The 13,402-nt window shown below is 40.1% G+C and overlaps 1 protein-coding gene across 5 annotated transcripts; it reads right to left on the reverse strand.

Moving 5' to 3' along the window:
* Positions 1-2,766: 2,766 nt before the first annotated feature.
* On the reverse strand, positions 2,767-10,046 carry LOC119026632 (calcium/calmodulin-dependent protein kinase type II delta chain-like). Of its 5 annotated transcripts, XM_037111058.1 has the most exons (7): positions 9,588-10,046; positions 9,397-9,468; positions 7,096-7,286; positions 5,089-5,164; positions 4,888-4,982; positions 3,570-3,798; positions 2,767-3,356 (listed from the first exon to the last, which is right to left on the reverse strand). In XM_037111058.1, exons 1-7 carry the CDS (start codon positions 9,740-9,742, stop codon positions 3,353-3,355), a joined length of 822 nt encoding a protein of 273 aa, XP_036966953.1. In that variant the 5' UTR covers positions 9,743-10,046; the 3' UTR covers positions 2,767-3,352. The 5 variants fall into 5 exon arrangements, with proteins under 5 accessions (XP_036966953.1, XP_036966954.1, XP_036966957.1 ...); XM_037111059.1 differs by lacking the exons at positions 9,397-9,468; positions 9,588-10,046 and adding an exon at positions 8,726-8,843; XM_037111062.1 differs by lacking the exons at positions 7,096-7,286; positions 9,397-9,468; positions 9,588-10,046 and adding an exon at positions 6,880-6,914.
* Between the last annotated feature and the right edge of the window lie 3,356 nt (positions 10,047-13,402).

Here is a 13,402-nt window from a genome sequence, read left to right on the forward strand (position 1 = left end):
AATTTTCCCTGAAAGACGCAAAATGAACATTGTGCAAAATAGTAGAGCCAGACCAATTTTTCAGTGGACAGATTTTATCAGTAGGCCGATTTTATTGCCCGTTATTAGCCTGTCACAGATACATTGGTATCTACGTATATGTTGCCCAATACGTGCCGACATGAAAACCTTATATTTAAAAACTATAATGCAGAAAAACATGCTTGGGGTAATTAAAATTGTGTTTAATTACATAGTTTGTCCAGCAGAGTGCACTTAAACGGGGGATAAAACAGCTGGTGTTAGGAAATGTAACAGCTACCTCACTAATGGTTTAAACTACAAACCATAACAGACGCATAACTATAAAATGGCAATTACCAACATTACAGAAGCCACCCTGTTCTAAAATACATACTAAAAACTCTTAACAAACTTACTATTATTTTTTAAACTAAATAAATAAAACATAAAATATGAAACTTTAACATTACTGAAAATACACATGAAATATTTGCACCCCTGACCTAACCAGCCACCAACCAAAGGGAGAGGAATCTATGAATAACAAACAAGTTTGTGTTCTCTGTGAAAACCATTGTGAACACAGTACAAGATTCTTACTCTGATCAGCACAACCATGAGTGGTTCACTACCATCATCATTTCACTTCATCACCATCAGTCAGCTGCTCATAGTAGACGCCATATTGGCTCCTACTTGTGCTTTTGCTGTTTGTTTTCATGTTCTCTTGCCTGGAGGCTGCTAGCCGAGACTTCACATAATGTCTTGGGGAAAAAAAAACATTTCACAGGAGCACCAACGCATTTAATGAAAATCAAAGCCGATAAGCTTTTGAGAAAATGCAGAGCTCCAGCACCTCTGTTTCTGCCTCTATCTCACCCTACACTCCTCTGGCCAGTTGGAAGGCTGCAGGGGTTTTGATATTTGCGAGGAACTGACGATATCTGTCTGTATGTCGTGCAGCTTCCCTGGTAGACAGCCCCATTCTTTGCTCAAGACTTTCAGCCAGGGTGTTAAAAAACAACCCCTGGTTAACTGCACAGTCATGTCTCATTTCTCTGCTCTTGTGCATTAGTTTAAAACATGTTTAACTCCACTGCCTGCTGTGCCTCCCGTGTCTTCAGACCTGGGGAGGCAGCCAGGGATTTCATTGCTCGAATCTGTCGACTGAGTGAAGCATCTGCTTCTGTGAAACAGTGGCATGCACAGACTTTTTGAAGGGCAGGGGCAAAAAGAAGGGCACTTTAGCGAAATTTTTGGCTCCCAAGAGGGCACTTTAGCGCAAGTTTTAGCTCCCAGGGCGGGAAGTTGAACATGTTTTAACCAGCCAAGGGGGCAGTTTACTGTGTTGGGGCACTTCGGCACGCTTTTTTGGCTCCCAAGAGGGCACTTTAGCACGTTTTGGCTCCCTGGAGGGCACTTTAGCACGCGTTTTTCAACAATTGGGCCACAAGGGTGGTGACTGCGCCCCCTGCCCCCCCTTGTGCACATCACTGCTGTGAAGTGTCATACTTCTATCTTACAGGGACAGGGAGAAATCAGACAACGCTTCCAAGACATAAAACACGAGTCCCAGGTTAAGCACAAAGGTTGGACTATGGAGCCGATTGCACAAACCGTGAAACACGGTCCTTACAGTAGAGTTTTGTTTTGGGTCCACAGATGCTTCACAAAAGTGCTAGTGCAGGGCAGCTGGACGGAATCACCTGTTTGCAAGTTGAACATCCAAGTGCTTTCCCTTGATATGTCAATCAAGATTGAACTTCAACGTCTTGACACCGAAATCCCAGAGGACTACAGCACCATCGGATCAACCATCAGATCATTCTACCCATTCTATGTTTTTATGAAGTCACTAGATACGTGTTAAGTAGTCTATTGTCAGTGCTTAATTGTTTTAATTGTAATAAAGGAAAGGAGAAAAAAGTGGGAAAAAAAGGCTTAGTTTTTGGAAAGGCACAACAGTAAGAACATGTGTAAGTGGCAGAATTCTCACAGAGGAGCTGAAAGTTTTGACATTTGAAGAAAGAAGAAGAGAGGAACGAGTTGAACAAAGCTTAATATTTTAAAAAGGCATAGTAGCAGAAGGAGCAATGAGGAGTAAAGTAAGAGGAATGTTAGGTCCCACAGAAACACACCTGTGACCTGAAAGTCTCCATTTAGAAGGCTACAACATGTTTAAATGCAACAGAGTACATACACAATTATAAATAACACTTATCCACACCACAGCAGCCATTAATCGTACTGTCATGAAGGTTACATTGCTCTTATTAGATTTTTGTACATGTGTTAAAAACGGGTGACATGTAAGCAAGTGAGAACTCCCAAAATTTCAAATAAAATGGACAAGGTAGGTAATTTAACACATTAACTGATAACTTGTAACGTGTGTGTGTGTGTGTATATATATATATACATATATCTATACATGTCTGATGACACACAGGAGGCACAGCAGGCAGATATGATTTAACTGGAGAGTCACAGAATGGCTTTAAAGAATTATATGCATCACTATAGTTTACATTCTCTCATAAGAGACTGTTCTCACATGCTGCTCTGCGAAGATGGTGGTCCAAGGTAAAACATATGCTTTAGTTCATTTTTCCCTTTTAAACATGTAGTTAAAATTCCTAGTAAACAAACGGATCTGTGAAATGAGCCAACTCAGTACATAAGGATACTGCTAAAGACTAAGATAAGAGAGCAATTTACATCAATTACCCAAACCTTTACATCACTAAAAAAAACAAAAGCAAGCTTGTGTCTGAGCTTTAATGGATAGCAATTCAGAAAAGATACATGTGTAAAAAGCAGATTGGTGATATATTGGCCATCGTGCCCAAAGGCGAAAAACATCACAACAGGTCATGACTCCTCTATATCTGCAATATTGAAATGAAAAACTTTCACTACATGATGACTGGATGTTTCACGTATTTGACCAGCCTGATAAAAAAAAATAAAAATAAACAACAAACAGCTGGAACAACTGGCTCCTCTGAAAACCACTTTTCTATTCCAAACATACTGATCTAAAAACCTCGAAAATAAAAACATGCTGCAGGTGGCAATATCCAAGAATAAACACCACACTCTCACTACAAAATTATATTGTCAGGACTTGGAAGGTTTCTCCCGCAATCTTTTTTTTTGTTTTTGTTTTACACATGTACAATAATCTTCAGTGCAGCAGCAACAATATGTAAACAACAAACTGAGAGGGCAGAGCTGTAGCTATCATGGGCAGGGATTGGCTGAAGGAGCTGATGGACACTTGGTAGGCAGGGTCTGTTCAGCTGACTGCTGTTGGCTGGAGAGTGTTTTGTAGTCTAGGATGGTCCTCTCAACTGAAAACACAGATCACATGTGGAGTCATTAAATAGATCAAAACCTCTTCTGGAAAATAGGATGACATTTAACTTCATTTTGTCCTGTGACTCAAATATTTTCTACTTTCTTTTTGCTCGATGTTCCCTTATAGAAACTCAGATATCTCATTTCCCCATTTGGGATAATCAAAGTTGGACTTCATGTAATACTAGTGCGTGTAATTGCCTTACTTGGTGGGCACTGTGGGCGAGCCGGAGCGGTGGAAGTGGATGTTCTGCCACTTGCTGTCGCGGCGGTGCCAGATGCGGGTCTCCTCTGACTGCATGGTGCGAGGCATGCCGCTGCCGTCGATGTACTGGGTGAGGCGGATGTAGGCGATGCAGGCCGCCTCATCCCCGATCAGGTGGACGTGCGGGTTCAGCAGGATGGTGTGGATGGGCTGCTTCGTCTTGGACAGAGCTGCAGAGGAAAAGAGAAAAAGGGGGGCACGTTTAGGGACTCTGGTTTTTATTAGTATTTGGTATCATCTTCAGAGACCTAATCACAGCTTGGGTCTGATTTCTATAGTCTTGGTCATCTTTCCTGTCCACAGTTGACATGGTGTACAATGTTATTATTACTGAGATAGTTGGGGCAAAAAACATTACCGTGACTGATGGGATTTATTCTAGTTGTGTGCGCAAAGAGGGTTTATTACCATCATTTGAGGGGCACTCACTTTCAGTCTGGCAACTAAATAAAGTGGTTAAATGGTTAGTTTGGGCCATGGCATTGGCTGCCAGTGTGTCTATGGACCCGGTTGTAGTGTGTCCCACACCTCATTCAAAAGAGAAGAAAGATTACTGCACAAATGGTGTGCTGATTTTAATTCACTGTTTCATTTCATGTTCATGTTCTCATGTTATGAGAGGATTGCTGCTCCTTTTGGAAAAAGGACCAATCCGCAGGGTCAAAAATACACAATCTTAATGAATTAAAATGATCATTTGTGGTACAAAAATGTGTGTTTATGTATAAAAAGTTGTTTCCTTTCACCATCCAAAGAGTTAGAATTATCTCCATTACAGTTATCATCTAAACCTGCTGAACTACTTTAGTAAAGTTATTTTTCTAACCAGAACAAAATACAGAACATTTAAAAACAGACCTGATTGTTTCCTTGACAACTCACAGCAGGAAGTGGATTGGAACTGAGTAAAGCACAAAGCAACTTCTGCTTTCGATATGGCATCAGTCAAATATGTCTGTTTAAAAGAACCAATTCATCCTTACAAAAAAATCAGACTTTACTTTCTTACTGTGCAGAGTGTTTTACTCTCAGTGTTTAATGTCATTCAACTGTGTGAGCATCACAACTGAAACCCCACACACTTCATTTTACAAAAGGGGGAATCTGCAGTTAATGGTTAATTGAGAAAGCCTTTCATTATTTAATTTGTATCTATCATGGTCAACTAGATTGAATGCTTTGACCATAATTAAACTCAAGACATATACAGTACGCTGTGTTTCTAATGTGTCATTCTACCACGTGAAGCAGAAATCTACCGTTCTCAAAGTAGAAGCGGTGGAAGTCGATACCCACCACCAAGTTCCTCAGCGCCTCAGGCTCAAAGGATGTGAGGCCAGGATCACATATCTTCCTGAAATTGAACGCAACACAGCCATATTAGCGTCATGGACATATTAGGAATTGCTTCGGCAAATAACTGTGTTTCAGATATTTGGGGTCAAACGAGCAGAACTAACGTGTAGGCCTCAAAGTCTCCATTGTTGATGGCTTCGATCAGCTGCTCGGTGACTTTAATGATCTCCTGCTTACGAGCTGAAACACAAAGACAAAGAGAAACAAAGGGATGATGTGACGGGATACACGCCGCCTGATGAATATGAAAAGAAGCATAAATTAACATTAAAATGGACTAAAGTGGAACATGACCACAACATGGAACCAAAATGACAACATCATGACGTCCAACGAACAAACTCCACGTTGTCAGACACAGGAATACAGCATCACGTAGAAATGAATGAAGGGCAGGAAGTTAGTGTGGTTTGGACATATGACAACATCAAAATTACCTTTCATGCTAAGTAGGTAGGCTAGGAAACAATGAATGGAGAGAATAAGTGCTGTTGTTGTGGCTCGCTTGAAGTACAGCCACTATTGACATTTACAGTATGGAGATGAAGCTGTGGGGCTGAAGTTGAAGGCATGAAACGATTTCTCACACACACACACACACACACACACACACACAGAGCAATACTGTTAATCTGTTTTTACCTTCAACAGCTTCAAGTCCACTGTTGTTCCAGGCTACCTGGACACTTACTAGCTTGTGCTGTGCACTGATTCCCTCAAGTGACAAGAAAACCAACAGACTAACTGCACACAGTGGAAACATGCTCGCTCGTCACCTTGCCTATTTCTGTTCCAGACTAAAACTAGCAGCTCCGGCCTCAGACAGGCTTATATAGTAGCAGAGAGAGATGCTGGACACACGTTTTTGAGGTTACCAGACAACCCTTCTCTGATTGGCTGCTCCAATTAAAAGCATGACTCAGCAGAAACAATGTAAATAGAACTGTCCTTTTACACCAGCTTTGGACTTTGACTATGTTTACAGAGAGTATCAGTTTGCTGATCAGGGTGGGACTGAGGATCAAACCACCAAACCCCTGATTAATGAACCATTGCTACCGTCAGTTGAACAAATAAAAATGGAGGTTCAACAAAACCCAACTTGTGCTTCATTTTATGCTACACAAGAAGAGAAATGGTGGAGTGGTGAGGATGAGTTCAGGGGCTCTCAAATAATAGAGTAAAGAAGCTGCTCTGTTGCCTGGCGGTACAGTGACAGATATGGGGTAGGTGTACTGTTTATGAAAAGCCTTCATCCTGTATTGAGCCTGTCTGCTTGGTGTCCACAACCATTACGTATTACGTTTGCTTTAATTAAGTTAAGTACAGCTCCAACTCAAACCTAAAAGCATGCGTATTGCGCTGTAGAGCTTCATACGAGCAATGTTGACATATGTTCAGACCTCGCACTTTCTGTTAGAGTGCTGCACTTCTGAGACACTTGAGAGAACTGAAACACGTTATAAACAGGATTAATTAAACTGACATGTACTGAAAGTAAATAGAGAGTACACTACGGTTAAATCAGCTAATTTATTGTCTTGTTTTTGCTGATTTTCAGCTAGGGCAACTAAATAAAGAAATAAAGACCCAATACGCTGACAAACATGTTTAAAAGCCTGGCAGAAATATTATATTGATGGAAAGGTTTCTATTCCCCATTTAGCCTACTAGGCTACACAGTAGTGCCATAATCACTCTGCGCTAAAGCCTGCAAGCCACCTTTATTATGTCTGTATGTTGTAATTATTACATCACAATTAAAGATGTTTTTGATTAAAACAAATACGTTCCCCGAAACCAGACGCAATGTAATTATAAAATAATATGTTAGTCAGCAACAAAACTATAACTGTGTTGATTTAGTGATCCTGATAACGAAAAGTGGATCTTACTCATTCTCTCCTAATTGGCATTTACCCAATTTTATTTCAAAATGTCGCACTGATAGCTGGACTGCAGTGGACGGGTCCATAATATGAGTAAGTTGCAAGAATGTACCCAACCTCCGATCCCTTTTTATAGGTGGAAAATATTGGCACAGAAGCGACGCTTGAGGTCCGGCCCTTCCTAAAAGAGGCACTGATCCCGAGGTCCAGCAATCCACTGACCTGGTGGAAAAGTAGATCTGTCATCTATCCAACGCTGACTCGCTGACTGATGATGGACAGACTCTGTGTTGTCGCGACATCTGTGCCATCTGAACGTCTGTCTGGTGCAAAGATGTTCCTGAATGCAAACTTTGAGTGAGCAGTCAGGCATCTCCAGTTTTCTAGAAGTTCCTGGATTTTCGTCGCCGTCACTGTTCAGGTCAAAGAACACAAAAGTCAAATGGCGATGTTAATTTTTTTAAATGATCATTCACACTTTTTTACCTTCAAATCTATTTGATCTCAGAACGATTTCATAGTCCAAAAGGAGATGTTGAAGTCTGTGTGTTCCACAGCTGACAGCAGCTCATTCAGTGTTGAGGGATAGGCCTACTGTAGGCCAATTTTAAAGGGAGGAAGAAAGTGTAGCATAGTATGCAAAATGGGTACTTGAAACCATAGACATAAAGAGTAGACGCCGCGTCGAACGCTGCTGCCTGTTGGCTGATGAGAATTGGGGCGGCCATCTTGGGGCGGTCACCCGTTCCACTCAGTGTAATCTGTTCAGCAGGCGCGATTTAATCAATCGTTACTCTGATATAGAAATATATATATATATATATATATATATATATATATATATATATATATACACACAATCAATATGTTCATATATATATTATATATACATTTATATATCAGAGAATATGAAAAAAATATAAATCATATATATCTATCCATATATGTAATAGATACATTTATATATCAGAGAAAATGAAAAATATATAAATCATGTAGAGTATTAATATGATTCATATATAATATTATATATATATATATATATATATATATATATATATATATATATATATATATATACACATTTATATATCAGAGAAAATGAAAAATATATAAATCATTTAGAGTATCAATATGATTCATATATATAATATTATTTATATATATATAGATATATAGATAGATAGATAGATAGATAGATACATTTATATATCAGAGAATATGAAAATATATATAAATCATATATAGAGTATCAATATAACTCATATCAGGTCAATGAGTGAGAAATGAGAGAGAGAGAATCATGAGTGACTAAAACAAAACCTGGATAACAAATGGGGACGGGAAGGAAGTGGAATGCCTCTTTCTTCGTTCTTCTTAGTAGCCTACATTCATTCAACTCGGAGTAGAATGACCGCCCCAAGATGGCCGCCGCATTTCTCCCTGCCCGGCAGCCGTTGCGGCGTCTACTCTTTATATGTCTATGCTTGAAACCTTTTCATCAATATAATATTTTTGCCAAACTTTTAAACATGTTTGTCGACATACTGGGTCTTTGTTTCTTTATTTAGTTGCCTTTGCTGAAAATGAGCAAAAAACTACTCTCTATTTACCTTAAATACATGTCAATTTAATGTCAAGGTGAATATACACATTATCCACTGTTGTTTTGTCTGAAAATATACATCAACATGATTTTGCAACTATGTATTTGCCTTGTACTTCAGTGTTATGTTGACTGTTAGCACGATCGTTTGAGAACGAGGAGTTCAGAACTGTGCATTACATGATTCACCACCGGAAACTGAATGAACAAATGATATGAATGTTTTTTCCTGCCGAACTGACTGACCAGAATCGAATCTCGACATCAAATGATGAAATCCACCCCCAGAAATGTAGGCTGAAAATTATCACTGTGGTTTATGGGGGGAGTTGCTGGAGTGCTTGTCAGTCTAGGGCTTCTACAGCCAAAAGTGTGAGTCCTATCTCTGAAATAAGAACACCAACTGAAAGCCAACAAGATTTCCTACACTTCTATGTATATATTGTATATGTGAAATAAACGCTGTGGGTTCCAAATCAAGCGGAAGTAAATTCTTCTCAAGGTTTTCCAGCTGCTCTCCACTCTAGCGATGATGTCACGCACTCTAGCTCATGCAATACACATCCATTATAAAATCAGATGACCAGCTAAAAAATCTTAAAACTAAAACTGTGATGATTCCAAAACCGTATAAGATTTTAAAAAGCTGAATAAAGGCTGAATAGTTCAAAGTCCTGTAACTTTTCAGAGTTGGAATATTTAAAAAAGCTAAAACAAACAAGGCTGAAAGACTTGAACATTTTCATGGCAAAAACTGTTGCTCAAGCTGAACGTATGCTTAAGTAATAGCAGTACAAAAATTGAAAAATTCCCCATAAGAATGAATGGGAAGTATATGTATAGCTGCTGTCAAGTGAGTATCCGTGATCTCGCAGGAACATAGAGCAAAACTGTAGGTAAGCCATTTCGCAACGTACGTGACGAATGATGTCTCTCTCATGCTCCAGCAGTCCGGTTCCTTCCGTCGCAGATACGGAAGGCTTTTATTTCTGCAGGAATTAATTCAGCAGTCAGGAAGTCAGACACCGAAACAACAAGATTACGATTTTTATAATAAAACACTCAAATCCATGCACTTCTTCCAAGTCCCGCAGTTGGGAACACTAACCTTTTGCCTGCCTTTGTTGTGTTTATGAACACATACGTATAGCATGCGGTCACGCATGTTTCCGTAACTATCGCGAGAACTCTCCGGTCTAGAAACTCCAGCTGTTTCAGCAGTGCTGTGCTGCACCCAGTGAGGGTTGACAGACGAGGGAGCATAAAGCAAAACTGTCGCGAAGCTGTTCCGCAACGTATGTGCAACCACTAGAATCGCATGGCTTGGGCTGGGAATTATCACTGAGAGAGAAATGTGGGGAGAACTGAAAAATCTTTTCTTTGTTGTGAAAAGCTGAATATTTGAAAACAGCTGAAAAGGCAAAAAATGCTGAAAAGCACAAGGCTAAAAGAGCTTAAAAAGCTGAGAATTTGGATAGGGCAACGGTTTCTCTCGCTCAGTTTCAACTACAATTCAAGTCAAACTGTCAAATCAAATAAATAGAGAACAATTCAAAAACATCTGGACAATATCTACTGTCACTTACCATTTCATTATACAGATAGAGAATAATGTAGATATGCATCTAAAATGGCTTCTAAAAATAAAACTATGAAAATAAATAAAATAGCCTTTTTGAAAATTGTGCACCTTAAAATAAAGTACTTGATTTTTGAAACATGAAGTGTAGCAGCAGCTTGAGTTTCCCTCTTTTATTTGTTAATGTTTGACATCTTAAAAGTCTGAACCAATTTTACAACAGATCCATCTCAACACATCTTAACAATTGAACAGTTTGACAGTTTCTTTCTCTTTCCCTCCTAAATGCCACTCCCCCCACTTTCTGTTGCTCAGTGACAGAACTGAGCTCCAGCTTGTCCTGCCAGGACTTTAAAATCTGGGCTGAATGGTGTCAGGGCCATCCTCATACACATGTGCAGGTGCTCATTCGTGAGCATGGAAAAATATTTTGTTTTAATTATGTTCATTCTGAAGAAAGCTGCCGCACAGCTGTATGTGGAGCCAAACGTAGTCGAGGGTCACAGGGCAAGTGTCCTCAGACCTGGGAAAGTCTCAGAGACCGTTTGGTGCCAGAAAGTGGCTGTCCACTTTTCTCTTCTTAGAGAGGCCATGTGTAGTTATTTTGCTATGCTGTCTCCGCCTCACTCGTCTTCTGTCTTGTCTGCCACTGGCGTCTCGCCTCTCTCATCTGTCTGGAATCAGAGTCGCCTGGAATGCACAGATTGGATTGGCTGCATACCGTACCGTGCTGTAAAGTCTAGAAAAGCTGCAAATATGGGTCTGGACTCGGCCCGTAGTCCGCCTGTTACTGACTAATGCTCTAGCTTAATGTGTGCTGAAGCAGTAGCAGACGTAAAATTGAAAACTTCCCCATAGCAATGAATGGCCAAAATTTGGCAAAGAAAAAAAACAAAAGTTTCCAAAAGCTGAAAATAGCCACAATAATGTCCTTAATAAGACTTTTTTGTTGTTGTTTTTACCTTCACTGGAACTGCAAATGAAAATAAAACCCTGTAGCTCACTTAATAATGTCATGGATGTGATTAACCCCAAAATCTCGCCTGACTTCAGCACTGATCTCTGTAGTCAAAGCCATTTAAAGTTGCAATGGCAACTTGGGGGGTTGTCATTATCAGTTTTCATGTGAATAATTTCATACTTAAAAAATACACATGCAACTATCTGCTCATTCAAGTTATACAACTTATACTTACTATATGATTAAAATCTTTAAGAAAACACTGACACAGACAAATGGACCACACAGAAGATAGCCAAGTGAGGTAACGTAATCATGAGTGTTGGAACCATAAAATATTTACGTTTTGATTTATTAATGTGGCTGCAGGAACGGCAGGACATTGAAGCAGTGCTGTAAAACTTAACTTCCTCTGCTTAAGAACTGATCTTACTCCGGAAGAACGTATATATCGTAAGAAAACACTGAGTTGAGCCCGGACACATTGCAGGAAAAGAAAGAGCTGAGCCTGCTCATGGAGAACACATCGCAAGAAAAGAGACAGTCGGAAGAGAGGGAAGGATAACGCGCATCTCGCGTCTCTAAATTTGGCACTGAACAACATCAGGTTTCTGTGGAAAAGACACAGCTGAGCCGGATCTTGGAGGACACATTACGGGGGAAAAGACGGAGCCGAGCCTGCTCCTGAAGGACACATCGCAAGAATACGCCACGCTGAGCCTGAACCTGAAGAACACATCGCAAGAAGAGCCGGAGCTGAGCCTGCTCTCTGAGGACGCGTCGCCATGATGGATAAATACTTCCACCACACTGTGTGTTTATATTGATTGACACTGTGGCTGGGCTCTACTGTTTCCTTCCTTCCTTCCTGCCCTCACAAATACAAACTCTGTGTTTCTTCAACAGTACTTTCCCTATTTAGTTACCGTGCAGGCACTTGTACGCGTCTTTGTAATTGCGTAATTCCTGGCCGTGACCACCTTCCAAAAATACAAGATTATTAACTATGTCGACGTAGCTAGCGACAAGGCCATTGGTTAATTTTATCTACCCACTCCATGAGAACTGACGTGTGAGGCCCCGTTGTAGAAACGTCCTCAGGAATTTTCAAAAACATCCGTACTGTGTGTCCACCTCCGCTTTCTGTCCATTCTGTCGCTTTCTTGTGTCAGAAGTAGGATTTTAGAGGGAGCATGACAGCTATGCTAGCCTAAACACAGAGGTCAACCGGAACTAACGGGCTACTGTTATAAATTATGGGTAAACTCATGAAGTCGGGAATAAGGTGGATACGTAAGTGTGATAAACACAAGAAAAGGTGTTCTAGTATTTGAAGATGAGCTTTGGATTTGTCTTTTTTTTTTTTTTTTTTAGATTTTGATGAGTGTTTTTGTCTGAAAATTAACCACACGATACGTTGCTGTTTCAGTATCTCATTTCTTTTCTGCTGTTTGCTGAATTCGGCCGTATTGATGGGCCGTGCTGCTGCATCCGGCAAATATTGAAGCCTTGCGTATCTGTTACTGAAGTATCCGGCGCTGCAGCAGAGCAGTTCAGTGCAATGCATTGCAGTTTTACGCATTTCTGGCATGTATTTTCCAGTATATTCATCAGGGTTTTTGTTTTTTGTTTTTTTTTTTTAACTTGAGCTGTCACCATTTACACTGTATTTTCTGGGAGAGACTTTTATGTAGAATTTATTTTGTGTGTGTGTGAACAGGTTGGACTTGCTGATTGGCTTGCTCAGCTTGACTGCTGACACAGGATTGGTCAGAGGGAGGAGAGGAGCCCTTTTTGAACCGCCGGAAGACTGCAGTTTCCCCTCTCCACCAATCTTCCACTCTCAGCCCAGACCAGTGTGTTGTTGGACTACTGTATATTTGATTTTCTGCAGGAAATTGTGGTAAAGAGATTCATTTGTTTGTCGTGTTTGCCTTGTTCTCCCTCTGAAGAAGAATAAATGCTACTTTGGACGTAACTTCTCTGTGACACTGGCTTTCTTGGGAGTGAAAACAACGTAAAGTTGCGCATCATGTTATGTCCTGGGTTTCCCCAGACCAGGGGCATAACCTATGTAATAATTTTGAGCTTTTAATCTCATAATTTTGAGGTAGTTATTTATCTCCTCTCCAAATGTTAATTATTTTGGAGACCCTCAATTATGAGTCAAACCCCGGTGTTACGTATCAGCACAGAGGTGATAAAACAATGGCACTTTGACTTAAGTCTCAACTTTCTCTCTGTTTGTGTGTGATTAAAATGTAATTCCATACTTTATGGAATAACTTAATTATTCCACAAAGTAAGAAAGTTACTGTTTCTCACTGGCTAAAATTCAACAACACTGTCCGAGACTCAGCATAGGATTGGCTGGCTCTCAGTC

This window comes from Acanthopagrus latus, chromosome 10 (genome assembly GCF_904848185.1).
Source record: "Acanthopagrus latus isolate v.2019 chromosome 10, fAcaLat1.1, whole genome shotgun sequence".
NCBI classification, from domain to species: Eukaryota; Metazoa; Chordata; class Actinopteri; order Spariformes; family Sparidae; genus Acanthopagrus; species Acanthopagrus latus.

Excerpts from the sequence above, each read along its gene's own strand:
- LOC119026632 (XM_037111058.1), bottom strand. The coding sequence starts at position 9,742 with ATGCTCCCTCGTCTGTCAACCCTCACTGGGTGCAGCACAGCACTGCTG. Across the intron at positions 4,983-5,088 it reads GGAGACTTTGAGGCCTACAC|GAAGATATGTGATCCTGGCC; the intron begins GTTAGTTCTGCT and ends GTTCAATTTCAG. Across the intron at positions 3,799-4,887 it reads CCGCTTCTACTTTGAGAACG|CTCTGTCCAAGACGAAGCAG; the intron begins GTAGATTTCTGC and ends TTTCCTCTGCAG.